The following is a 26173-nucleotide window of genomic DNA, read 5'->3' as shown; positions in this document are numbered from 1 at the left end:
TTTAAGTGTATTTTGTCATTCATTTTTTAAAGCTACCTTCAATTCAGTTTATTCCAATTCGATGTTAAATAGCTTAATTTTGCACTGGGGCAAATAAGAAAAATAAAGGTTGATGTGATCTTTTCAATAAAGATTAATTTATTAAAACATGTCTGTATGACATGAAGCTTTGACATTTGAACCTGGAACCAGGGGGAGAGATATCCATCACTTTGGGGAGACGTGGACATGTTTTCTCAGTGTTGAGTGCATTATGGAAGTCCTGGTACAGAGGGATTAAGACAATTCTATTCCAAGTTTACATCAGGGTGTTCACATGTCAAGGAAGGGCTTAGCAGAGCATTGAAAGATCTGAAATCATTACAAGTTGCTAAGGCAACTAATAGAGAGAGGTGGGCATTCAGCACGTAAACAAAGGCAAACCTTTTCTTGCATTCCCCTGATGTTAGAAGTTATAGGTGGCCATTTTCACATCTGCAGTGCTCTGACGTGCACTATGCTGTGACATGACCGCTGCCATGCCACTGGCCCCATACCAAGTCAGGTAAGTTTCTTGCATGCTTGTTATTTACTGATGCCATTTTCGGCTTTGTTTAAAATGGTACTTGAGTTTTTAAAATTTGAAAAACGTGTCATGAGTGGCAAATAAGTGTGGTAAGGACAATTCCATCATTACTGGACTCTCTCATTAAAAGGTAATGCCCGCAACAGCCTGTGTTTGTGAGACTATAGACCCATAGAAGCTATCAAAACTGCGCTTGAGGAGCTGCAGTAGAGAACTGTTTCACTCCATCAGATGCTGAGACTTTTAAATATAGACTAAAAAGTGAGGTTCCTAAATCCATAATTAGGCACCTACATAATCCTCCTCCTATTCTTCTGTAGTGGGCTATTGTATTGGCTGAATAGTGGCAGACAGATGAAATATGGCAGCACTGCCAGAACCGAGTGATGAGGCTCAGGAATCCTTTTTCTTGTCTCCAGGAGAAAAATAAGCTGGTCAGTCGTCCACCCATGGATTCTTGGACCATATGGTCGAGTAAGTATTTCCCATCAGCTCTGTAAATGGACTGATTAGATGTGTCCCAGTTCAGCATCATGTGGCATTTCCTCTTGTGGGGAACAGTCTCACAGATCCAGTGTGGCTAGCCCATGTTACAGGCTCTGTTTCATAGGCTGTAGCTGCGGTTGTGGGTATTGTGAAACCACACGGCTAGCCTGTCACCATATCACCAGCACGGCTATTCTGGCTTTGTCAGTAGCCTGCCTCTACTTAGGCAGTCCTCCAAGCTGGAGACCCAAGCTTTCGAAAAATAGAACAGAAATGTATTTAATGGGAAAAATCTGCTACTTTATCAACGAGAACAGTTTGGGAACAACATGGTGATAGTTCATCAGTCACCTTCTGCTTCCATCTTCAAAGAATGTCCAGTAAGTAAACCGCTCTCTGGTGTTTATAAACGCAAAGGGTCATTTTCGTGTAAGGAAGCCAATGAAGCGCTGCCTGTTTCTCACTGAAACCAGATTTCACTGGAACCCCATTTATATCACTGGAGTTACTTCTGATTTACATCAGCCTGGTCAGATCAGAATAAATCCCAGAGGTTGTGGGGAAAAATAATAAAACGTTTAAACTTTGGCACGAGGAGTCTTGTCTTATGATAGCTGGATGGGTCCTGTAAGAAGAGGAGCCTGTCCTGGAAAAGAGAGCGTTCTCTAGCCAGTGCAAAATCTACATATACATAGGGAGGGAAGAGTTCACCGGCATGTGCAGTTTTAATAGAATTTTCTAGTACCACCTTGCAACAGATGGGGAGGTAAGGTGGAGTCTATTGACAGTACTATAGAAATAACGGATACTTCAGCAAAAAACCTTTCTTGCTTGTAAATCCTTGTCATAGGTTTACCGTGTTTTACCTGGAGAATTTCCTAAGACTGGCCTACAAAGGAATGTTTTGGATTATCTTTTAATCACAATGGCTTTTCCGTCCTGTCCACTGTTTATATAAGATATTTAATTCAGTGCTTTTGGGATAACAGAGCTCCCTGACATACATACTGGGAATGTGGGTTTTGTTCCATGCTGCTTAGTAACAATGGTCCTACTGTCAGAAGAACAGATTCTAAACTGGACCCCTGGGAGGAAAAAAGGGGAGAGGAACCATTTAATCCTTAATGTCTTCCCATCAAATGGGGGTGGTGTTCTCCTGATCCTGTTCTAGAATGTGGAGCAGTCAGATTCTTGCCTCCTCCGCTCAGAGGCTCCTGGTAGTTGGATGGTTGCTTAAGTCCTTGGATTTTTGCCCGCATTTGTCTTCTAAAAAATGTGTGTCTAGCAAGCCTCAACTCCCTTGAGGTGCTTTGAGCCTCAGGTGACCCAAGCGGTGAGATGATTCCATTTGATTAGTCTGGTTGGCACTGTGCTTACAATTTAGCAGGGAAACCGTTCCTCCTCCATCAGTTATTTCCCCGCTCCCTGCTCCTCAACCATATGTTGGTCCTGGATGACTCTGCAGAAAAGACATCTAATGTGGATTAGCAATTCAAAACCATATTAAGCATCGATTAGAGAGAGAGAAAGGGTAGGCAAGGGCAGATCACATTCAAGCCTAAATGCTAAAACAGGATGATTACTGCATCTCTCTTGCTTTCCCTCCATAGCAGTGAGATTCTGGTTCCACTGAAATCAGTGACAAAACTTTACTGGTGCAGGACTATGCAGTGTTGTTGTAGCCATTTCAGTCCCACGATATTAGAGAGACAAGGTGGGTGAGGTAATATCTTTTATTGGACCATTTGTGTTGGTGAAAGAGACAAGCTTTCAGGCTGGACTAGGCTTTGGGGGCAGGACTAAGCCCTAGAATTGGACTAAAGTGAAGTCAGTTTTCATTATATGTTGTAAAAAGAAAAGGAGGACTTGTGGCACCTTAGAGACTAACAAATTTATTTGAGCATAAGCTTTCGTGAGCTACAGCTTATTTGAGCTTATGCTCAAAGAAATTTCTTAGTCTCTAAGGTGCCACAAGTACTCCCTTTCTTTTTGCGAATACAGACTAACACGGCTGCTACTCTGAAACCTGTCATTATATGTTGTGTTATTTTCACAAATAATGATACAAAGCACAGTTTTAACATGTAACATTCTGTATGTAAGCGCACAACATGAGGATTGAGCTTCCAACCTTAACTCAGCTCACCCAGGTTTGTGCATCCAGTCTCTTTTTTAGGTAGTTCTAAGGCTCTATGATCTTTTAGTTTTTTCTAATTTCTCTTTCAATTACCCTGTGCAACTCATTACCACAATATATCATTAATGCCAAAAGTTTATCAGATTTTTGATGTTTTTTTTAAAAAAAAAAACATTGGACATTTATATGGATAACAAGATTATCCAGTTTTGGAATAGTAAATGTTTTTAAAAAAGAGTTTTGATCGGGGTATAAACCCTCAATCTTCAGGGCATAAGCCATTCTCTGACTATTTGAGTTAGGAACAAACTGAGGACTGGTTATCCCGCAGCTGCCTATTGCAATGTTTCTTGCACCGTTCTCTGAAGCATTGGTTCTGACCACTGTTAAAGACAGGATACTGGCCAGATCAACCGCTGACCCGATCCAGTCTGCCAGGAGCTATGTTTGTGCGTGTTATCTAATACAACATTTATGTTGTTTTTAAAAGGTAAATAAAAATTGCCATTAGAGCTTGTGATATCTCTGAGCATTAGGTATTTGACAGGGTGTCTTTTTAACTCCGCCATTCTCATCTTTGAGATACCCCAAGGCCAGGTTATTAAGAGAACCAGAGAGCACAACTCCAATGTTCGTGCACAAAATTTCCCACTTACTAATTTTGTTAGATCTTCATGAAAGCTACAAAGCAAGCCGTTTGTTTTCCTATTCATTCTCTTATCTCTGCACAGAATTACTGATCAGAACAGATACTTTTTTTCATGCAACCATAATTCAAAAATCTCTAAATCAATTCCTCTCAGACTTTTCACAAGCAAACAAAAAAATACTTTTCTGAGCAAATTTCAATCCCAAATTTATTTGCTTGAGAATGTTAGCAACAGAAACAGAGGAATCAGAATGGAAGCAATCCTCAGCCTGAGCTATAATGCACACAACTCATGGCTACTTCAGTAATCTTCCAACAAAGGAAAATATTCTTTTTAAATTTTTTATTTTAAAGTAATCTTATACATAATATGCAGTGCATCAAAGGGAATTTAGGCCCCAATCCAGCAGAACACTTGAGCATGTGCTTAACTTGAAAGCACATAAATGGTTCCATTGACACATTTGAAGTAAAGGGGACTATTCACATGATTAAAGTTGATCACATGCTTAAGTGCTTTGCTGGATCAGGGCCTTTGGTTGTCTCCGTTCCCTTCTCTGTCACTCAGTGAGTTCATAGGTTTTTGAACAATATTTTAAGATCACTTGCTAGGATCACAACTGATACATTTAAAAAAAGAAAAGAAAAATCAATATAATTCTCTTTGTAACATTTTTTACAGCTCGGTGCTGAGATTTCATGATGGCTGGATACTGTAACCTTCCTGCATTCCCTTTAACAGGCACTTGCTTCTCCTCTGCATTTTTCCAGAGAGAGAATTCTAGAAGAACATTTAAAATACATCTATAAAAGACCTGGGTTTAATTATATACTCTCTGCTGATTCAGTTGCCTCCGGAGCTCTAGTTGGTAATTAATTAGCACACTAAGCAAATGTGCTTTGCCCCAGTACACCTCATAAAATTGCTCTTTTCAAGCTCTATTGAGCTAACATTTGAACATTAAAAACAAAGTGTTTACCCAAGAGGGAGTTTGCTTTTTTTATATTCCTCAGCCCAGTTCATTCAGTTGGGAAGAGACTTTGTGCTTCACCAGAACAGTGCTATTCATTGTGGGGTATACGAAGCCGGCATCATTATTCCAAAGGGGCGTTGTATTGTACAGGGCAGGTAGGAATGAGCAATCAAGGTGCCTTCTTAATTAGATCATGCCCTACTGCTCTGCTCCGAGAGAGAAACCAACTTGCATTTGCTTTTGATTTGAGCATAGTTACAAACCGGGGGCCCAATTCTAGCAAAACTCCCACTGACTTGAATGGGAGCAGGCCTGGAAAACCCCAGTGCCTTTTGGTCTCATTTTCTCTCTTTTGTGGCTTTGTTTATAGTGCATGTAATCAGGTTGATCATGAGCAATTGACAATGCGGGTACTCATTCGCACACTCATAATCCATGTTGTCGCATCCCTTCTTTCAGCAAGATGGAAGTGCTCATGTTTCACACGGCCTCTGATGTTCCCATTTGCTTCGATGGAGAACACGTAAATAATCTAATGACATGTTTGATGACTGGACAGACTCAGTGAATATTGTTTCTTCTTCTATCAATGCAGTTAGTTCACAAATACATTTTTTGTTGGTCAGATGGTGAAGAGGGCTGTGTTCTCCTATAGTTCCTGATTAAACAAAACATGTAAACTTGTGCTTAACTGCATGTACATGCTTAATTCCGTTCCTATTCAGCAAGGCACTTTGGCACTTTATCAGTGGAACTTATGACCATGCTTAAATGACTTGCTGAGTAGGAAAGAACTTAAGCATATGCTTACAGTTAAGCATTGATGTCAGTGAGACTCGAGCCCCTGCATAAGTGCTGTGGACATAAACACGAGGAATAGCCCCCTAAGTTTTACTTTAAATTCGGTTGCTTACTGGGTTTTAACTTTCCACCTTCAAAAACAATAGCATAGTGCAAAAATAGTATCCATGGCAACTTACAGGTCACCCTCACCACATATATATGTTCTGTAATTGTTCAACCTGCATGTAAAAGACATACTGAAGCACAATGGGCCACACTCTGCCATCAGATATACACATACAATCCTCAAGGAAGTCCAGTGGGAATTGATCGTGACTAGCTGATGGCGGAATTTGGCCCAAAGTGAATGCTCTGTGCCCTGCATCAAAATCCATCTCCTAACTGGGTTGTTATCAAGTCAATGCATCCTAAGATAAACCCCAGTTCAGCAAGGCACATAAGCACATACCTAACTCTAAGCATGTGAGTGGTTCCATCGAAGCTGATAGAACTACTTATGTGCTTACCGTTCATCAAATGCTTAAATGCTTTGCTGGATCAAGGCCTTTTATTTGCATGCTAAATGTTAGACACATGCTTAAATTCCTTGCTAAATCAGGGCATAAGAGGCAGATCTATACATTAATAAAAGATATTAACTAACAAGAAAATAATGTTGAACACAGCATAGCAGAAGTGGTTTGTACTCCATACATATTTGTAGTCTTGCGTGAACATGTTGAACTGTATTGAAAAAGTAAACAAACTAGAAACTATGCTCTGTGACAGAATATGGCCACAACAGTGAAGTGAGGCAGTCTAACAGGAGCTGAGTTAACCCTTACTCATTTTTTAAATAGCACCAATCTTCTGACTCTGTTTCTGAAGCCGGATCAGGGATCACAAAGGGATTTTTTTATTAATCTTGTCTCCCCCTCCCACCAGTTGGTTATGGTTTGTTTCCCATTTCCATTGGAATGTCTTTGTCCTCTGAACCAAAAGGTAATTTTAAAAGGTTTGAATGTTTTTGGTTTTGTTTAGAACTAAACTCTTAAAACAGTCTAGGCTAGAGATAGCAGAGGTGTCATGAGACCATTCCTGAGGCGATGGGCTCATACCCTGGCTCTATCTGACCGTGTAACTGTCTGAGAAAACCTTTGCACTTCAGATCTCTTCTGGATTTTCTTTCAGGATGCTCCTTGGCTCTGGAGACCAGGAAATGCTGCAATTATTTTTTTTCCCCCATTGGCATTCCTCCTTATCCTCGTCTGCAGGAAGAATGCTATAGCTTTCCTCTGCAAAAATTGAATCCACTTATGTCCCAATTCCATGCAGTCACTAAGAGCGTCACCATTAAATCGATCAGTTTTGGCAACTCTTTTCTAGCCATCACACCAGGTAGAGCATCATGTCCCCGGTTTCTAATTGTGATGTCAGACTTCAATGGGTTGCTATTTTGTTTGTTGTTTTTTTACATTTGTTGCCTTCTCTTCGCTTTTAAAAAGATCATTTCCGAGGTGTTTGTTAAGGTAGGTCTCTGTTCGTATGTTTGCATGATCAGGTCTTTGAATTTCCCCTCCAGGCCAGTCATGATCCTTTGCATGCTATTGGCCACAGAGAGGTGCTCTTCAAACATTGCTTTGGTGTTGGAGGCAGAGTCTTGAACTCCCCCTCTTCTGCATGTGATGCTACAAATGAGGCACCGATAGCCCAGTGGCCCAGAGCCAGCTGTACCCCTGGTGTAAATCCAGTTGGTATGATTTAGAGTGATTTTTTTTTTAAGAGATTAAACCTTTCCCTTGCATTTTCCCCAAAAATATACTGCTGTAGATAACAGCCATGGATATTGTGGAAAAGATTCTGACCCCTTTATTGGTGTTGTGAAGCTCCTAACTGCATTATTTCGATGGGAGCTCTTAAGGAGCTAAGGTACCCTTCAACAAGAATCAGAGTATCGGAATCCGGCCCTCAACAAATCAGACAAAATGCTTGGATTTTAATCCTGGGCCCCTTGACTTCACTGAGGCCAGTATTTCACCCCTGGTCTTTGTGCTCCCATGACACAAGTCCTCCCCCACGCGGGCTACCACAGAACTCCACAGCTGAAAGCAGGCACTGATCCCTCTTGCTGTTTGTGGGCCACTAAGCCATGACATCACTCTTTCAATTTTCACTCCTGCACTAACCGATTTAGGAGGTTTTACTGGGAGAAAAGCAAACTCAGAGTTCGTGGTCGTCCTCAGAAGGTCGGCCCCCGCCCCTTCAGCCCAGTGAGTTTTAAAGCAGCTGAAGATTAAAGAATGTGTCAAAATCACAATATAGCATTTGTTACAAGCAGAGTCCTCCTGTATGTTTAGTTGATGTATGTGGTGCTTACATAGTGGCTAAAATGTAACAAACTAGTAAAAATTCCTGCTCCAAAGACCTTGCGGTATAAGGAAGAACAAATCAAAGGACAGAATAGAGAACAAACAAACAAGGAGGTGAGGGCCTTATAGCTGGATTGCCGTTTTTAATGAATAAAATTGCTGGGTGATCTTTCCAAATTTCCCCTTTGCATGTGTGATGTGATTTTGTGCTGGAAGGCATTTAAAGAGTTAGTGTTGTAGGTCGCGCTACAGAAATATACTTTAATCTGCTTAAGCAGATGGACGTCAGTAGGACTACTTGACATCCATCTGAAGTCATGTGCTGAAAGTTAGGCATGTGCTTAAGTACCTTGCTAAACTGAGGTCTGTATGAATGGTTTTGCTGTAGATCTTTTCATTAAGATACACCCCTGGCCTCCATATGTTACTGATGGCTGAAAAGCTTACCTCGTTGATTTTTAGAAGATCCTGTCTGCATTAAGGACATTTGTAGTAATGTAACTGCATCAGTGCAGTCACCAGGGCACAAACCCCTGGTGTAGAGGCCCTGCATTAGGGTGACCCGCTGTCCCGATTTTATAGGGACAGTTCTGATTTCTGGGTCTTTTTCTTATGTAGGCTCCTTTTACCCCCCCACCTCTTTTCCCGATTTTTCACATTTGCTGTCTGGTCACCCTACCCTGCATCAGCACAAAATTACCTTCCACTAGTGCAGTTCACTCTGTAATTTACCAGATGACGTTATACTCCACTGTGCGTGGAGCGTATCTACATTAGAGGGTTGCAGCCATGTCACTATTACTGTGTTAGTGCACCAGTGTGGAGCCTCAGATCAAAGGACTTAGAGGTGGAAGAGACTCATTAAATCAGTGAGTCTGTCCCCCTCTGAGGATGTGGTACAACCCAAACAGAAAGCATGTCTCTGCTATTAAACTGACACTATGTATGTACACTTGTACTTAGCCTAAAGGCTGACCTTGAACATCCTAAATATTTGAGCCCCTGAAGGAATAAATATAATAACCCATCAATCCAAGTTAAATGACTAATTCCAGTGACCCCTCAAAACAATTAACTGAAGACAATGTGTGCTGCAAACACACTCAGAGAACATTTTTCATTTGTATTGAGGGAACCATTCAAGAATGTAAGGAATGAGTTGCAGGCAAATATTTTACTTGATCTTGACATTTGATTTTTAAATAGCTACAGAATGCCATAAATTGGTCAGGAGTCAGGGCTTTCTCTCTTCCCTTGCTCTGTATCAGCAGCCTATGAAGCCATGCACGAGTTAACAGTACCCTACTCCCCCAACCCCCCTCCCCGGTTCTCTGTGAATCTGGGTCATCCTCTGGACACTGGTGAACTCTGTATTAACAAATCCCGCTCTGGGATCGAGAACACCAGAGGGTTCTGCCTTTTAAACAGCAGCCCGCACCAAGTGTCGCGGCGCACAAAAATGAGGCTACAGTTGCAGCGAGAAACAAGAGGCCAAGGCCGAGTTGCAAAGAAATGGATGGAAGATTAGGTGCATGCACATGTGAGAAGTGAAATAATAATGCTTTGGGGAGGGGAAAAACTGGAGAATGCTGACGTACCCTTTCGTGCTCTTCTTACGGCAGTGGCTTCTTTGTTATCTTCAGGAGAGTAAATGCTACTAGCTGATTCCAGAATGGCTGCTGCTGCTGCCTATGCTCAAGAGGCACTTTGGGTGGCGGGAGTTGGGCTTACAGAACAAAGATACTTACAGAACTTCAGCAGCCTTAATAAAGTGCTTTAGTGAAAGCCTAGCTCAGACACTAAGAATTGAGAAGATTCTTGGCATTTTTCGGGCATCGTTAGGGGCTGGTGCTAACAAAGGGAGTTGCTAGATTTCCCGCCCCCCCCCCCCTTGGGCGGGGAAAGGGACACAGCTTTTATAGATATAATCCACATTAAGATTTGATTTCTGTCCATATCTAGAGGAAATTCTCTTTTAGGTAGTGGACTCTGAGCTGAAGTCAATTGGACTAATCACATACTTAAAGTTAGGCAGGTACTTAAATACCTTGCTGAATCATGGCCCTTTTCAGAACTAAGAAGAGGAATGGAACAGGAGCACAGTCTAACAGGGGTGTTGCTTATCCTCAAATCAGCCAATCACGTAAGAGGATTTTCTCTAATGTGGAGAAAAAAAATCAAGTCTTATTTAAGTCTTAATTTGGGCTATATGTACATATCAATGGGATGTCCTCAAAGAGAGGCATGCACATAGCTAAACTGGGACCTATAAACAGAAATCCCTACTGCACAACGTGAAATCCAGAAGCAAATCACACTCCCTCTCGACAACTAGTTAAAAGAATCTTGCCCACATGCTCAGGGTTCAGCTGATCGCCATATTTGGGGTCGGGAAGGAATTTTCCTCCAGGGCAGATTGGAAGAGGCCCTGGGGGTTTTTCGCCTTCCTCTGAAGCATGGGGCACGGGTCACTTGCTGGAGGATTCTCTGCACCTTGACGTCTTTAAACCATGATTTGAGGACTTCAGTAGCTCAGACACAGGTGAGAGGTTTATTGCAGGAGTGGATGGGTGAGATTCTGTGGCCTGCATTGTGCAGGAGGTCAGACTAGATGATCATAATGGTCCTTTCTGACCTTAATATCTATGGTTACATCTCAGACTTAGCTACCCCCCTTTTTGATGCACATCCCCCCAAAGGATCTTGAAGAATCCTAATTACCTGGGCAACCAAGGAAAAGAAGTTTAAGGAGACCGACACTAATGGGTGCAGTACACACTCTTTCTAGAGAAGGGCTAAGGCAGGAGGAGCCAGGCTTCTAGCAGCTAGAGATGGAAAAGCCTAGTAGATCCAGTCCACCCTTCCCACCCTTGTACTCCTTGGGAGTGGCTGAGTAGGGCCTATGGGGTGTGACTGGGGGAGGAGCAGGGAAGAGGTCTCTCTTCATGGCACCCTCCCCTACTCAACTGCCTGATTTCTTTGGTGAAAGCCAGATGGGTGGAGTTATGACAGCTTGGAGCTGGGGGACCCAGCCAGTCGGACCACAAGGAGGGTCAGCTGTCCATGCGGGATAGTTCTAATCTATTACTGCAGCAGAACAATGTGATCTAGAACGTTTGGACACCCCCCTCCCGCCCTCCCCAAGCCTTTCAAGGGGAAGATTTACAGGATTGCCCATGACATCAACCTCACTGAGTTTCCCTACCCCTCTGGTCTGCTCCAGCTGGCTTATCCATGGAAGTAGGGGGCATAATAGCCCTGAGTAAAGACTGCAGGATTTGGGCCCTTCAGGTGGAATTCACCCCTGTGCAGATGTTATACCAATAAAATAAAAACCAGCAGGATCTTATTAAAGGGGAAAAGGCAAAATACCACATTTATTGTGAATACAGAAAGAATCATAGTAAGCAGTTAGTTATAGCTATAACATTCCATTCAATCTCATATTTATTCACACACACACACACACACACACACAAAGAGAGAGAGAGAGAGGTTCTGCAAGGTTGCCATCATAGTTACCAGCCTTAGAGTTGCCCATGCCAAGCCACTGGCCAGGTGGCCTGGACATGAGGAGGGAGCAGGGCCTTGTCTGATGCTCCTGGAAGTTGGTTTGCAGAATCAGACCCCAAAGTTCTCAGTTTCTAGAGTCCATTTTTATAGGAATTTCTTCCTATGCCAGTCTATGGGAATTGCTTCATCATGCTGTTGCTGAATCAATCAGCAAATGGCACATTCCTGATGGCTCTGTGCTGCCAGATATTATCTTGTTCTTTGGTTCTCCCATTCTTGAGGCTGTTGGGTGGATTCCAGTCTGCCTTCCGGGGGTCCTCTGGTTATTTCCACTTGACGCCTTCTTCAGCCGATGGAACTGGATTCTTAGGCTGGCACCTCCCTGATCATTCAGTTATTATCCACACCAAGCATCCATCCACATACATCCTCTATCTCTATTTTAATCACAATTGTTAACAAAGTGAGATAAATACAACAAAAGGGCAGGGAGTCTCTGTGTGCTGTTTCTGTTGTTACAGAGTATTGCTTTGAGTCTCTCTCTGTGTGAGTAGTTGTTATTACAAAGAATTGCTTTGAGAACAGACTCTGTCTTAGAATGTACTAACGCAATTAGCAGCTTGCAAGTTTCACACTTAGAGGGAGAGAAACAGTACCAAAAACCAAGAGACCTCTTAATTAGTAATACCCTGGAATTTAAACTATGGGGAATCAAACTCATTTGTGATTTTAATACAGAACTTCTTTAATATGATCCAACACAGAGACCTAGGTCTGGTTTTGCCTCTCTGCAGAGCAGTGAATAATTATGAAGCGTAGAGCCCAATCCTTGTAGAAGAGGGGATTTTTGGAAGGAGTGGGACAGCAACTTAAATCTGCTGTAGGTCACTGCACTTTGGAGCAGGACCCACCCAGAAAAGATGGCCATGGGCATAAGCTGGTGTGACTGGTGCAGCCTCAATGCAGTGACACTTATTTCCACCAACTGCGGTTCACTCCTTTTAGCTGCAGTCAAATCCACCTGTGGGGGCATCTCTTTGCCCCAGCACTTGATGGCATACACTGGGATTTCCCAACAAGGGATTTCACTTTCCACCCACTGACAATAAAACCGATGTGGAGACATTTTGCACAGACACCTTCCCCCCTCCACTAAAAAAAAAGGAAACTGTCATCACTGGCTGCTGTTATATGGAATATATGGGCCCAAAACGTCAAAGGTGTTAGCATGACCCTGTGACATTAAACAAGGTTCAGGGTTTGGTATACAGAGACCTCAGCCTGCTTGGTACCATCACTAAGACACCGCTAAAAATCCCTTTAACCTTTTATTAAAGATACCCGAAGAAAACAGAAGCCAATTTGAATGCATTTGAAATGCACACTATTAAATAAGGCTTTTCTTTTGAACAACATTCTTTGTTCCCTTTCCATTTAGCTGGAGAGAGTTTTTTGCAGGAAACTCCTCTGAGAGGGTATTAGAGATGGTATATACTGTCCTTTTGGGGAAAAGAGAAGAAGTTAGTGGGGAGAGGCTGGAGCTGCTCTTGTTACTGCTGCTGCTATTTCCTAGAAGACAAACACACACCAAAGTGGGGAAAAAAGAGAACAGGAAAGACAGAAAACGCAGCGTCTGTCTCCAGTTTTGACTCTTACTGCTGAAAAAGCACAGACCCAGCACAAGGTCTGATCAGCGCCTCTGAGACCTGGCAAACTCATACCAGCAGTGGGCTGTTTAGGGCATTGCATTTAGCTGCCTCTCTGGTCACCACTTACAATAGCGATGCTAAATATACAGTCTTGGCTGACCAAGCCAGGCTCTTATTAGACAGGAGGAAAAAGGAGAGGGCTAAGAAAGAAAAGTAATAAGGTAGGAAGGAAAAGGGCACATGGGTTGGGTAGGGGGGACAACACAGTTTCACATCCCAGGTAGTATTTGGGATTTAGTTGGAGCTAGTGGAGATGGTGATGTCATCTGGCCCGACCAGAACATCTCTCAAGATTAGGATGTAGGGGAGCCGGGGACCCAGGAGACAGTGGGGGTGGCAGCCATGATGGTGAAGCTCACTCCTTCCCCTTCTGTCATCTTTCAGTCAGTCAGCTAGCATTGGGGTAGCCAGCTTTCCCTTCAAGTCTCTTTATGAGGACCCCAAAGGGGAGCTGTGGATTCCCTCATTATTTGGTTCATCAATTAGACCTAATTTTCACCACCAATTTTGGTTCACTGATTTCTGGTCCCACGCGTCTCTTGTTTACCAGGCATGATCTTAACACCAGCTGTGGCTCCTTTTCCCATCGGTGTGCATTGTTACAGCTTATCGTGACACTGTACACACTTATAGCCACTTTCCCACCGTTTTTACAGTGAGCTCACACCAAGGGTAAAGGTGGAGGCCCGTTTATCAGCAGATTGCCCGTAACATTGTTAACCGTCTGGTTATTGTACATTCATAGCAAGCAACAAGGCTGCAAATAGATCACTCAACAGTTCAATCCACTGAAAAACTGCCCTCTCCCTGTGTTACCATGTGCAGTAATTATCATTAAGGGACCTGATTTTCCAGTGGGAGCCAGATTGGGCCCTCAGTCCTGTTTAGAGCAGGGATTTTCCACTGACGTTAAATTATATGTCCTTTGACATCAATTGATATTAAGCAGGCACAGTTGTACTGAATGAGTTCAGACTGATTTGGTGCATGGAGGGGTTTTCCCCCCATCCACCCGGGGGCAATTAAGAGGGCTCAGCAACCTCACAAAAGCTTGGCTGCCTTTGGGGAGGGCTAGTTGCATCTGGCCACCGCTTTGGATTCAATTCCCTCCCTCTCAGTGTTTGCATTCTGTTTGCGTGGGGGGGAATATTCAGTCTAGCCAATATGTGGCACCAGCGGCCAGAGCAGCTCTCTTGTAGAGCCCCACATGTAATTCTGATTGGCTGTAGCTATGCAGGTCTGTCTTTCACTCTCTTTTTTCTCTTTCCCTCCCCCCCTTTTTTTTTCTTCCCTCTGTTGCTGTGCGGAGTTCAGTTCTGGCACAGCAGGAGCATCATGGATGAGATGCTAGCAACAGATGCTGTGCTCCAGGACTGGCATTCGTAGGGTTTATTTAAACCTGGTCTGAAGGGGAAAGAAGGCAGGGGAAAAAATCCCCAACCTAAAAAGAAGAACAATCCTCGTCCGCTACAATAAATAAATCATCAACCCTCCAAGCAAGCAACTACTCACCTTCGCTGTCAGACTGGTAGCTGCTCTCAGACCCTGGTCCCTGGGGTACCGCACAAGCTTGGGCGCATACGCACACTCAGACCTTGCTTCCTTAGCTATGTCGGGCCCAGGAGCCAACTGTGCAGTGGCTGGAGAGAAAAGGACCCCCTTCTGTGATGGGAGAGAAGAAAGCCCGTTAGGATCAAAAGCCGAGAGCAGCGAGGGGAGTGCCAGATATAGCCAGCAGATTGTCTGGAGGAATGTCGTCCTAATGACACTGCTTCACATCGGAGCTGTGTACTCCCTCTGCCTCATTCCCAAGGCCCAGCTGCTTACTTTGATCTGGGGTGAGTTCCCCGACAATTGGGGTCTGCTTTGTTATCCCCTTGTAGGAGACATCTCCTTTCTTGGGCGGGGGGGTTGTTTCTGTTTTCTGAAGGCTGGATTAGTCCTGTGTTCGCGACTGTTCTTTAAAACTGGAGGGGGGGAGGGAAGTCGCACATTGGAGCCTAATATTTCAAAGTCCTCCTTCAGCTTGAATCATGCTGTTCAGCTCCTCTGCTGCATGATTTGCACCCTAGGGCAAAAGGATGATAAACCACCCTGTACTTTTCCCACGAGCAACAGGATCAGCATTGTTCCCGTGCTGGAGGGGGGTGGGAAAACCGAAACAGTCAGATTAGAAACTTCATCCCTCTCAACCGATGAGGACATCAATTGGCTGTTTTTAAGCACCTTCCCACAGGAGATGGTCTTGTCTAGTCCCTGCCCCTGTCTCCCAGATCCTGGTAATTTTGACTCATTTCTGAACCAATAGCTCACAGTATTCTCAATGAAACAACTGGGTATGGAAGGGAGAGGGGGAGATGAAATCTTACCTAAGGGCCTGATCTTGTGAGGGGCTGAGCTCCCCACACCTGCACTGAAGTCAGTGGGAGTTGGGGGCACTCAGTACCTAGCAGGATCAGACACCAGCAGCCTGAAATGCTTCCCACTCTTAATTCTTTGTTTCATATACAGTCCAGGCTGTTGTTACTTTTTCTCCTTACGGGCTCCACTTCCCCCACCCCACCCCCCAGTCCTCCTGCCAGCCTCTTCCCCCTTTTAATGCCTGGTACGTGTAGATGCTATTTGCCTGCTTACATATCCCTAGAGTCACTAACCGAAGAATCCCCCTGGTGTGTCTGTCATGTGTGCCCCTGGCATAAAGCAAACCTGCTGGAGATACGCTGAACAGGGCTCTCTGCTCCTTTTCCCCAGCTCCGGGTGGGGCATTGTGGCATGCACCAGGGACTTTGGGGGGCAGCCGTGACTTAGGGCTGCAACCCAGGAAATGCTGAGGCTCGTGCAACTCGTCCCAAATCATCTCCGTTCCTGTGCGTCGGGATTTACAACCGGCCTAACTGCATGCGCTCTGATGGGTACGTCAGCATAGCCACTTCTGTTGGCCCCTTTCCCCCAGGTTTAGCTGAGACAAAGGACACAGCCCCTGCTAAGTGAGTGGGTGCAGGTCGACCCCTCTGTGCGGGGGACTTCACTGGGTTTTGTTTGTTTTTAGAAAGCCCATTAGGGGCCAATGCACAATCCCAAAATGCTCGTGCTGCAGCCAAGTGTCCAGCCCCCTGCAACACACGAGACTTGCTGCTGATGCTTCCCACAAGTGCTGCTGAATCTGGTGGGAGATGAAGGGGTTTGACGCCACCCAGGACAAGGCCCATAAGTAAAGATGTAGAGAGTTAGTGCATGCTGGGAATGTGGAGAGTTATTCAAGGGCCCTTCCACTCCCTGTTTGGTTTGGGGGAGCTGTGTGTTGACACGCTGGTCTGCATAACACATGGTATGCAGGGAATGGTGCTTAATTCCAGGGCGCTCCGGTTCCCAACTTTCTCCCCCCCACCCCCAATATATATTTACTACTATGCTGATGCTCGCTGCGTTCCTTAATGACAATTATAAGGGCTCGTTGCACTTCCATCCAACCTCTCATCAGAGCATCTCTAAGCATGCTGCTAGCCCAGAGCTACAGAAGGGGAAACTGAGGCATGGGGAGGTTGTCACACTGAGAGTGAGTGGTAGAGGAGGGAGTGGAATACAGGTCTCCTGGCTCCCACTTGCCAGCTCTAGCCTTTTACTCTTCTGCCTTAAAAGAAATGATTGTGCTACTTGAAAGCCACAAGTGTGTGAGCCAGAGTGGCATGGGATGGTACAGGCAGGAGGGAGGTGGAGGGGGTGATAAAGGCTCTAGATCCAGACCCTGTTCATTAGAAGTTGCTCTGTTTCCTTCCTGAATTCCATGTTTGCTTTTAAGAGCAGTTGTAGAGAGATTTCAGCCTCCTGAGAGCACTCGGGCTGGCCGGACAATAAAAGGGGATGAAAACAAGTCAAGTGTAGTATTTGTTCAATGTCTGGCACCTCCTTCTGGAGAGGAGGTGCTTGCACTCACCTCATACGCGGGTAGGGGAGGGATGAGTATTTGATGCTCTGATAGTCCTTTTCTGTCTCTAACCACTCAGATCCCAGCAAAGGTCACATGCTGCAGGGAGCAAGACACACACACAACCCCGGTGAGCCTCACACAAGCTGTCTGAAGGCTCTCAGGGTATGTCTACATTGCAATTAGACGCCCGCGGCTGGCCTGTGCCAACAGCCTTGGGCTAAGGGGCTCTAATTTAATTGTGGTGTAGATGTTTGGGCTTGGGCTGCAGCCCGAGCTCTGGGACACTCCCCCTTGCAAGTCCTAGATCCCGAGCTCCAGCCCAAGTCTGAACGTCTACAGCAGAATTAAACAGCTCCGAGCCCTTGACCCGAGTTAGCTGGCACGGGCCAGCAGCGGGTGTCTAACTGCAGTGTAGACGCTAAACAGAGGCCTCCCTATCCCCAACCACCCATTTCAATAGAGGAAAGAGAGGGCTGGGGCAGGGGAGGGTTCGGCTGTACTGAACCTGACCTGAGGGTTTTTTGTCAGTGTAACCCATCTCTACTTCAGATCCATTATCCCAAAACCTGCCCACTGAAGTGGTGCCAGGACCGCCAGCTCCATCAGCAGAGCATTGGTTCAAAGGATACACAACAAAGAGGCCTTGTTAGTCCTATGTCTTTTAAAAGAAACACCCCCCTCCCCTCCAGGGTTCACAGGAGGTGGCCTATATCCCAGGCCGAGACTGAGCACTGCTAGCAGAGGACAGCATCACTGACGCATATAAAGTTTTCTAGATGAAGGTGATCTCCATGCTTGTGTCTTTCAAAGACAGATTCTGTATCCCTCACAAATCCATAGCAGCCTCATTATGTCTCTGTTACCTTGGACACCCGTTTGTGGTTTCTGTGCTGAGTCAGCTGTCTGTGGCCTTGATTACCATTGATTGCAATCTCCCCCCCCTTCCGCTTCCTTTTAATAATTCCCAGAGGGTTTAGTCAGATTATTCTTCCCTCTGCAACATTTCCAAAGTCTCTAAATGGGCATTTTCATGGCTGGCCCTGCTCTTTCCAGAGGTGGTTGTGTTTTGAGACTGGAGGATATATCAAATCTAAATCAAAAGCCCACGCTAGCACTGTTGGACGTAGATCTCGTCTGCTGCAGAAGTAGATCAAACCCTTCCATGACACAGCCAGAGCATGCGTTACCTGCTTAGCCAAGGGAGTAAGCACTCCCCATTCTCCCCAAGTGGAAATGACGAAGACAGCCTGGGTTATTTCAGCTGTTGTTCCATCAGCTTTTTGGAATCAAGTGTGTTTCAGAGTCAGGCTTTGCAGAGCTGTCGAAAGTTCAAAAGGGAAAAGAATCTGCTCTAATTGTTCATAAAATCTCCCAGTCTTTTGTTCTGTAACAATGTGATTGTGCCTTAGACAGCACTGCTAGCATAATTCCTGGGATTTCAGTTGCTGTAGAAACAGAACGGAGCCACTTTTTTCAATTACATCCATTACTTTCTTTGATAATTTTTTCTTTTTTTCTGCCCTTTTTTAAGTGGAGGAAAAATGTGATGAGCGAAACGGCTGATCTCTATTAAAATCCATGTGGAAAACAGGTTTGTTTCTCCCTCCCTCCCTCCCTTTTGCTGCAATGTAGATACCTACCTTCTCTATTTTGGGAGGGTTTAGAAAACCACCCCCTGCTGTATCTTTCTGGGAATGCTGCACACAGTGTAAGGAGAGGGGAGATTTGAAAACCAGACAAGAGTTGTAAGAGCCAAGCAATGAGAAAATAAAGGAGGAGGCCCAGCTATGCTCTCTGAGACGGGATGGCTTCTCTTGTCTGTTCTGTAGCTGGCCATGATGAGAAGGAGAAAGCAAAGATTTGCACTAGGAAAGAGAACCGAACATATAGCTTCCTTTATCTTGTCCCTCCCATCTCCTCCACTGAGAGGAGGCTAAAAGAAAAGAATAGATTGAGTGTTTGAGGTTCTGCCTTATATGTGGGTTTACCACTGTCCCTCTGCTGGATGGAGTGAGTGCCTACCTGGCCGCCTATGGGCTAGTCAAGGAGATAAAATCCTCACTACTGCTGGCAGCTGAATGAAGGTCTCATTTGTCATAAGGGCTACACGTCTGTGGGGTGTTTGAGCTAAGGGAGAAATTATTATTTATTTGTATTGTGAGAGCACTTAGGAGCCCCAGTCCTGGATTCAGGACCTCATTGTGTTATCACAGAACCAAAAGACGGTCCCTGTCACAAGGAGCTGACTAGCTAAGTATTTTGGTTTGCTGTCAAAAGTGCTAAAGGTGACCTGCAATTGATTTTCGTTGCATCCTTCATTTGTTCCTCTGTGGTGTGTAAAGAAGGGCTGTGAAGCTCTTTTTAAGCTTTGTTTTCCTCCTCTTTTCTTCTTCTTTCCAAATCTTAGAAATATCATGGACGTCAAGTCTGGTCTACCGTGGGTTAAAGTCCCTGCCCTGCCACAGACTCCCTGTGTGAACTTGGCCAAGTCACTGAGCCCCTGTTCCCCATCTGTACAATGGGGCTAATAGCACTGCCCTGTCTCCCACGGATGTTGTGGGGGTAAACAATTAAAGACAGTGACATGCTCAGATACTAGTGTAATGGAGGCCATACAAGTACCTTAGCTAGACATCTGGTGAAGGGTAGCAATGCTTGGTACATGTGTGAGATAATTAACATCTCAATGAACTGGGGTATGACCTTCTCATCCTCCACATTCTGCTGTACCAGTTTAGAGGGTGTGTGGGTTTTCTGTTCTGATGTAGAGGAAGCTATGAAGGGCTAGTGCCTTATGGGGAGAAGGCTGTTAAAATTAAGACCCAGGGCATGTGCTATGCACAGGAAAGGTTGTGGGTAGAAGGTTTTAGCTGGGTAGTAGGAAGGTGCATGTGGAAGGCTTTTAGAAGTGGTTGGAAGTCCTCCTTCACTCCTCCACCTCTCTTTTTTTCCAGCCAGTGACTCCATCCAACATGGACGTATTTCCAAGTCCATCTGAATTCAGAACATAGTTTGCAACCCTAAGACTAAATGTTGCTGTCACACCTGCACTAAGATCTTACTTAAGAAATTCTGCTCTCCTTATGGAAACCAAATCCCCATTTATGTTAACAAAGAATGATGTAGGGAGAGCAGAACACTGGAGCCAAGAGCTGACAGAAGCATGTGAGAAAAGAACTATGTCCATCCAGCATTTCCCCCTCATCTTCAGAGGAATCTCTTCTGTATTATTATGAATAATGAATCACAACCAAATTAATCTTTAAAAAGAAAAGGAGTACTTGTGGCACCTTAGAGACTAACCAGTTTATTTGAGCATGAGCTTTCGTGAGCTACAGCTCACTTCATCGGATGCATAGCATATCGTGGAAACTGCAGAAGACATTAATGTCTTCTGCAGTTTCCACGATATGCTATGCATCCGATGAAGTGAGCTGTAGCTCACGAAAGCTCATGCTCAAATAAACTGGTTAGTCTCTAAGGTGCCACAAGTACTCCTTTTCTTTTTACGAATACAGACTAACACGGCTGTTACTCTGAAACCTCAAATTAATCTTTGTATCATAGTAGGACCCAGAGATCCCACTCAGGATTGAGCCCCCTCTGTGCTAGGTGCTGTATAAATGTATTTTTTTTAAAAAAAGGAAGACAGACCCTGATCCAAAGAGCTTACAATCTAAAGAGACGCAAGGCATGACAAGTAGATCTGGAATGCAGTGGGGAGCAGGGGAGGAAGACCACAGTGACAGTAATAGGGACACAAATTTGCACTGATTGAGTGAGTGAATACTTTGGGGGTTTCACGAGTCAGGGTTTTTAAAAAAGCAAAGAAGAGATAAGAGCATTCTCTTTGGGCCTGAGGTAGCCACGTTTGCTTAAACAAAGTATATCTAGCATTCATGGTGCTATGAGAGAACTGCAGGTGCGTGGAGCATGTGGAACAATGAGCTCTCCTAGAATATGTCAGCAGACAACGTAATCCTTATAAGAGAGAGACCCTGGGTCGTGCTGGTCAAACATCTTCCAGACACGTGGAGCAAGGATGGCAGAATAGGGCCCTCCAGCTACCTCACACGCTCAGTTTTCCAGGCCAAACGTCCCTGCTGTGCTGTAGATGATTGCAACTAGAGGAGCCAGAACCAAATTGCCACTTCTCCAAGCTTCAGGATAGTTTGGAGCTGGATTTGGATGTGAGCTTTGCAATTCAGGCCCAACTCTACGGGAAACCTTTTTGCTTCATTAAAAGATGACAGTCGCCACGTAGGTGGACTCTTTCTAAGGGCCTGTCTTTCCCCTGAAAGAGAAGGAGCCTACAACCCACAGTGAATCCCTGAGCGGTTGAGCAGGAGGATGATGTGGTTCTCCTGGTTATCAGGACAGCTGGGTTCAATTCCTTCCTCTGCAACAGACTTCACACGTGACCTGAGGCAAGTCACTTCAGGCTGGAGTTTTGACAGAGCTCAGCTCCCAGTTAGGCACCAAAAGAAGTGGCCAGATTTTTTTATGTTGGACGTTGAGCTCCTTTGAAAGTGTGACCATGAGTCTGTCTGTGCCTCACTTCCCCATCTGTAACATGGGGATAATACGGCAGTGCTGCCTCACACAGGTGTAGTGACAACAAGCAGGTTAAGTGAGAGGTGGTCGGATACTCTGGTGATGGGGGTGGTATAAATCCCTGAAGGGAGAAGTCAGGTGAGTGGAATCTGTGCACCTCAGGGAGGTAACTGCCTGTAGCCGTCCCCCTGTGTCCCCCCAGGAAGTCATCCCAAGGCACTTTGTCGATGATGTCCAAAGTGCATGTAACACCTCAGGGAGCGACTGCAGTAAGAGGTATGCAGAGCTGTGACTCCCCAGTGGCCAGCACTAGTGTGGGACACGTTCCTAATGCTGTCTCACAAGCAGAGAGTTTTCCATACCATTGGTTTGTTTGTTTTCTACGTTCCCTTCCCCTGCAACATCCAAATGCAGCCAGTCTCTCCCTGTGTGGTCTGGGGCTGCCATTTCCCTCCCAATACAGGCTGGGATTTCCCTCCCAGCCCCCCTACTGATCCGCTTCCCACTGCTCCCAATTAACTTGTTAATCAGTGAGTCACCGCTTCATGCTAAGCAGAGATGAAAGAGGGCCACCATGCTACCTAGAAAACAGCAGTTACAGCCAAAATGAACACTCAGCAGGATTCGTTTCCATTGGTAACTTACTGAAATGCATCCAGCTGCACATAATAGACAATGGAAAAATTAGGCCAAGGACAAGCCAGTGTCAGTTGTTTACTTAGGATCATCTGTACTTCCCCTTCCCCTGCTTTGACCAGCACCTAGAGAGCTTTATTGTGGCTTGTAAACCACAGCTCACAGGGGCAGGAGAGGGGATGCAGGAGGGCTACCCAGAGGCTTTCTGGGTGGCTGAGCCAGGGAGTGCAAGAGGGAGGAGAATCTGCACTACCCTTTCAAGGGATGCAGCATGCAAGCCACTGCCCCCACCAGCCCCATCTAGTGCGGGGAGGGCTGTGCACCAGACGGGATCCTGCCCGTGACAGTCAATGTCTGTGTAAAGCATATAGAAACAGGGGCTCCAACCCAAAGAACTTGTAAACCGAGTTTATCCTCAGCTATGGTATGAGTTTTACCTTTCACATGGCCTCTGAACAGCACCTTCATGAGTCTGTTTTGCCTGCCTGAGAATGGCTATGCTGATGGAGACAGCTCCAGTCTCCCCGGTTTCATCTCCTGAGAACTTCCCCAGGTAATGGCGCGGGGAGCACTCTCAGTTTGATGCATGAGGATTCATGCCCAGCTCTCCCAGTGAAGTGAATCAGCGGAGCAAAGAATGGGAAAATAAAAGCAGCAATAAAGCAGATTAGGATGGGAGGGGAGCTTCACCCTCCCAGCAGGAGCAGAAAACAGGGAGCAGCAGCCTGAGGACCCATTCCCAGCACCAGCTCCTGAAAACAGGAGGGACTCCCCTGGTGTGAAATAGGATGGCGTGCTGTTAGTCGTTCTGTCTCAGCCCTGCTCAAAGCTATGTATATAAACCACCCCTGAAAGCCAGACGGCAGCATGGTGGAGGCTGCTCTGCTTCTGTCTTCTGTGCGCGACACGTGCCCCGCTTCCCACCAGGGTTAGAAAACCTCCCTCCCCAGCCACTTCTTTGCACTCCCATTGGCAGGAAAATACCAGTGTGTCTCTGAACGTGAGTATGGAAGCAACTCGTCATTGAACTGGAACCCTTCCCATATTTCTATTACTGGCAAGGGTGCCTATTGTCATTTTCTTAACCAACAGACCTTTTTGTTGGTCCTTCTCTCTCTGAGCTCTTTGTTGTGTGCAATCAGTTGTCTTTTATGTTTTCCATACAGTTCCGTCTATGTGCTTTTTATTTTAATTTAAGGAAAACAACAAAATAAGAATAAATTTAAAATCTCCAAGAAAGAGAGAGAGCTGGGGGTCTCTCTCACTCCAAAATCCAGTGTTGCCAACGCTCACATTTTTATGGGGACGCTCACCATATCTGGTGTTTTACTTAAAGCCCCAGCTCCAGGAGTCATGTGATTAATAAGAATCTCAGCTTTAATTTTTTTTTAAAAGTCAGTTTTAGCCCTTTCAGTTAAGGAGAGAAGCTTAGGAATATGACCTGAGTGCACCCTGCAACCTTAAAAACCAGAAAGCTAATAAAGAGAACCCAACATTTATTATTGTTGAAACCTCATAATTAAGTTAATCTCATGGGAGGGTGGGCAACTGACTCATGATTTTTGAACACTTGGGGTTGGTGATACTAAAATCTTCCATCTTCAATCCTCTCGCAGCTCTAGCAGGCAGACAAGCACCCTTCTTACAATTAAGGATGTGCCAGACTCCGAACAGCTTACAGCACAAGAATGGTTCCTGGCCAACTGGACTTTGGCCCAAGTGATTATTTCTATAGTTAGACCCCAGAATCGTTAGACTAACCCCACTGTCATAATAATGCCTGTGTAGGTGAGAGGTTGCTTTTGTTTTAACAATATTTAGGAGGCATGTTCGTGATCTTGAAAGGGATGGATGGATAGCACGCGCTGTAAGCAGGGCCTATGCCATTACTAGGCCTTCCCACCCAGCTCTCCCTGTGCACTTCAAGTCTGGGCTGCCTGGGGCTATGTCCACACTACAAGCGCTGCTCCATCACAAAGGGGTTTTTCCATCACTGTAGTAAATCCACCCCCTTCAGAAGTGGTAGTTAGTTGGCGGAAGAATTCCTCCATCAACCTAGCTGAGTGGGGGTTAGGTCGACCTAACTACGTTGCATAGAGTGTGACATTTTTCACAGCCCCGAGTGATGTAACTAGGTTGATCTAAGTTTTTGGTGCAGACCAGGCCAGGGAGTTCAGCCTGACTGATGATCGTGCCCAACAGCATCTGAGCCAAAACCCAGTAGCTGAGCACTGTTGAACTCTGAGAAAGTTCAGGTCTGCAGCCAAACTGTTGCTTGGATCTGTCTATAAAACAGATTAAAATAACTGCAGCATTATTATTTGTATTAGAATAGTGCCTAGAGGCCATAACCAAGATATGGCCCCGATAGTGCTCCATGTAAAGAGCTGCAGAGGCAAAACAATTTGCCGTGCACAACAACGAGCTGTATTGTATTGGTCTGATAAAACCCAGGAACTACGCTGTGTATTCTTCAGTGCCATCTACTGGCATTTTATCGACCAACTATCCGATGAAGTGAGCTGTAGCTCACGAAAGCTCATGCTCAAATAAATTGGTTAGTCTCTAAGGTGCCACAAGTCCTCCTTTTCTTTATACAGTATGTGTATGTTTTGACTTTGAGCACTCCTGTAAAACCAGATGCCGAACATATCCAGAGTAAGAGATTGTAAACTCTAGGGGGATGGGACAATCTAAATAGACAAGACACACAATGGGGGACGAGAGAAGAAATATTTCTATTTTAGAGATGTGGATCTGAAGTCTCGGGAGATAATTGATTTGTCCAAAGTCACAGAAGACCTGTGCCTGTACCGAGAGCTTAACCTAAATCCCCTCAGTCCTAACATAGGACCTTAAATCCTTCCTGTCTGTGAAGAATGGCAATTTAACAGGGACTTGGCTAAACCTCCCCCCGCATCACCCTAACTGTCACTGCAAAAAGATCTTACCACGGTTCCATCGGTGCAGAGTGATCCAAATGACCGTTGTACAGGCTTTTGGGTTTCAGGCATGCTCGAGGGCAGGGGACTGGTGACAAATGCTTTCTGCTGATAGTACTTTAAGGACTTATCCACACCTTTCAGAAATGTCCACTAGGAGGGTTTAATCGAACTTAGGTTGCATTTACACGTAAAACGCTACAGCAGCACACCTGCAGCACCCCAGTGTAGACCAAGGGTCGGCAACCTTCGGCACGTGGCCCATCAGAGTAATCCGCTGGCGGGCCGCAAGACATTTTGTTTACATTGACCATTTACGTTGACCGTTCCCAGCCAATGGGAGCTGAAGGAAGCGGCGGCCAGCACGTGCTTGTGGCCCGCGCTGCTTCCTGCAGCTCCCATTGGCCGGGAACAGCGAACCGCAGCCACTGGGAGCTGCGGGGGGCTGTGCCGGTGGATGGTCAATGTAAACACAATGTCTTGCAGCCCGCCAGCAGATTACCCTGATGGGCCACGTGCCGAAGGCTGCTGACCCCTGGTGTAGACACTCACGCTAGCAACCGCAGGGGTTCTCCCATCACTGTAGTTAGTCCCGAGATAGGCCAGCTAGGTCGATGGAAGAATTCTTCTGATGACTTAGTGCTGTCCACACCAAAGGTTATGTCGGCTTAATTATGTCTCTGAGGGGTGCGGATTTTTCGCTCCTCTGATAGACGTAGCTATGCCGATGTAACTGTTCAGTGTAGACCAGCCCTTAGTCTCAGTGCAGGTCTTCTCCTGTCAGTCAGGTCCCAGAAGGGTCACTGATGCCACTGCAATCAGCAGTGTTGAGTAGAAGCAGCCATGATCTCTTAGCATTGTCCTGGGCTAGGAGACTGGCCCTCTGAGCCAAGCTAGGCTCAGTCTTGCCCGTGATTTAGCAGGTATC

General features: G+C 45.4%; 1 protein-coding gene across 1 annotated transcript in view; it reads left to right on the top strand.

The window, feature by feature from the left end:
- The first annotated feature begins 14320 nt into the window (after window positions 1-14320).
- The window catches only part of SCD5 (stearoyl-CoA desaturase 5), an 81339-nt gene continuing 69486 nt past the window's right edge, over window positions 14321-26173 (top strand). Inside the window, exon 1 of the mRNA XM_007065635.4 lies at window positions 14321-15023. Coding sequence (XP_007065697.1) covers window positions 14795-15023 — 229 coding nt within the window. The 5' untranslated portion in view covers window positions 14321-14794. The remainder of the gene's footprint in view (window positions 15024-26173) is intronic.

Source organism: Chelonia mydas, chromosome 4 (assembly GCF_015237465.2).
Source record: "Chelonia mydas isolate rCheMyd1 chromosome 4, rCheMyd1.pri.v2, whole genome shotgun sequence".
In the NCBI taxonomy this organism is placed as follows: domain Eukaryota; kingdom Metazoa; phylum Chordata; order Testudines; family Cheloniidae; genus Chelonia; species Chelonia mydas.
Note: the sequence above shows the minus strand (reverse complement) of the source record. Positions and strands in the feature narration are given on the sequence as shown.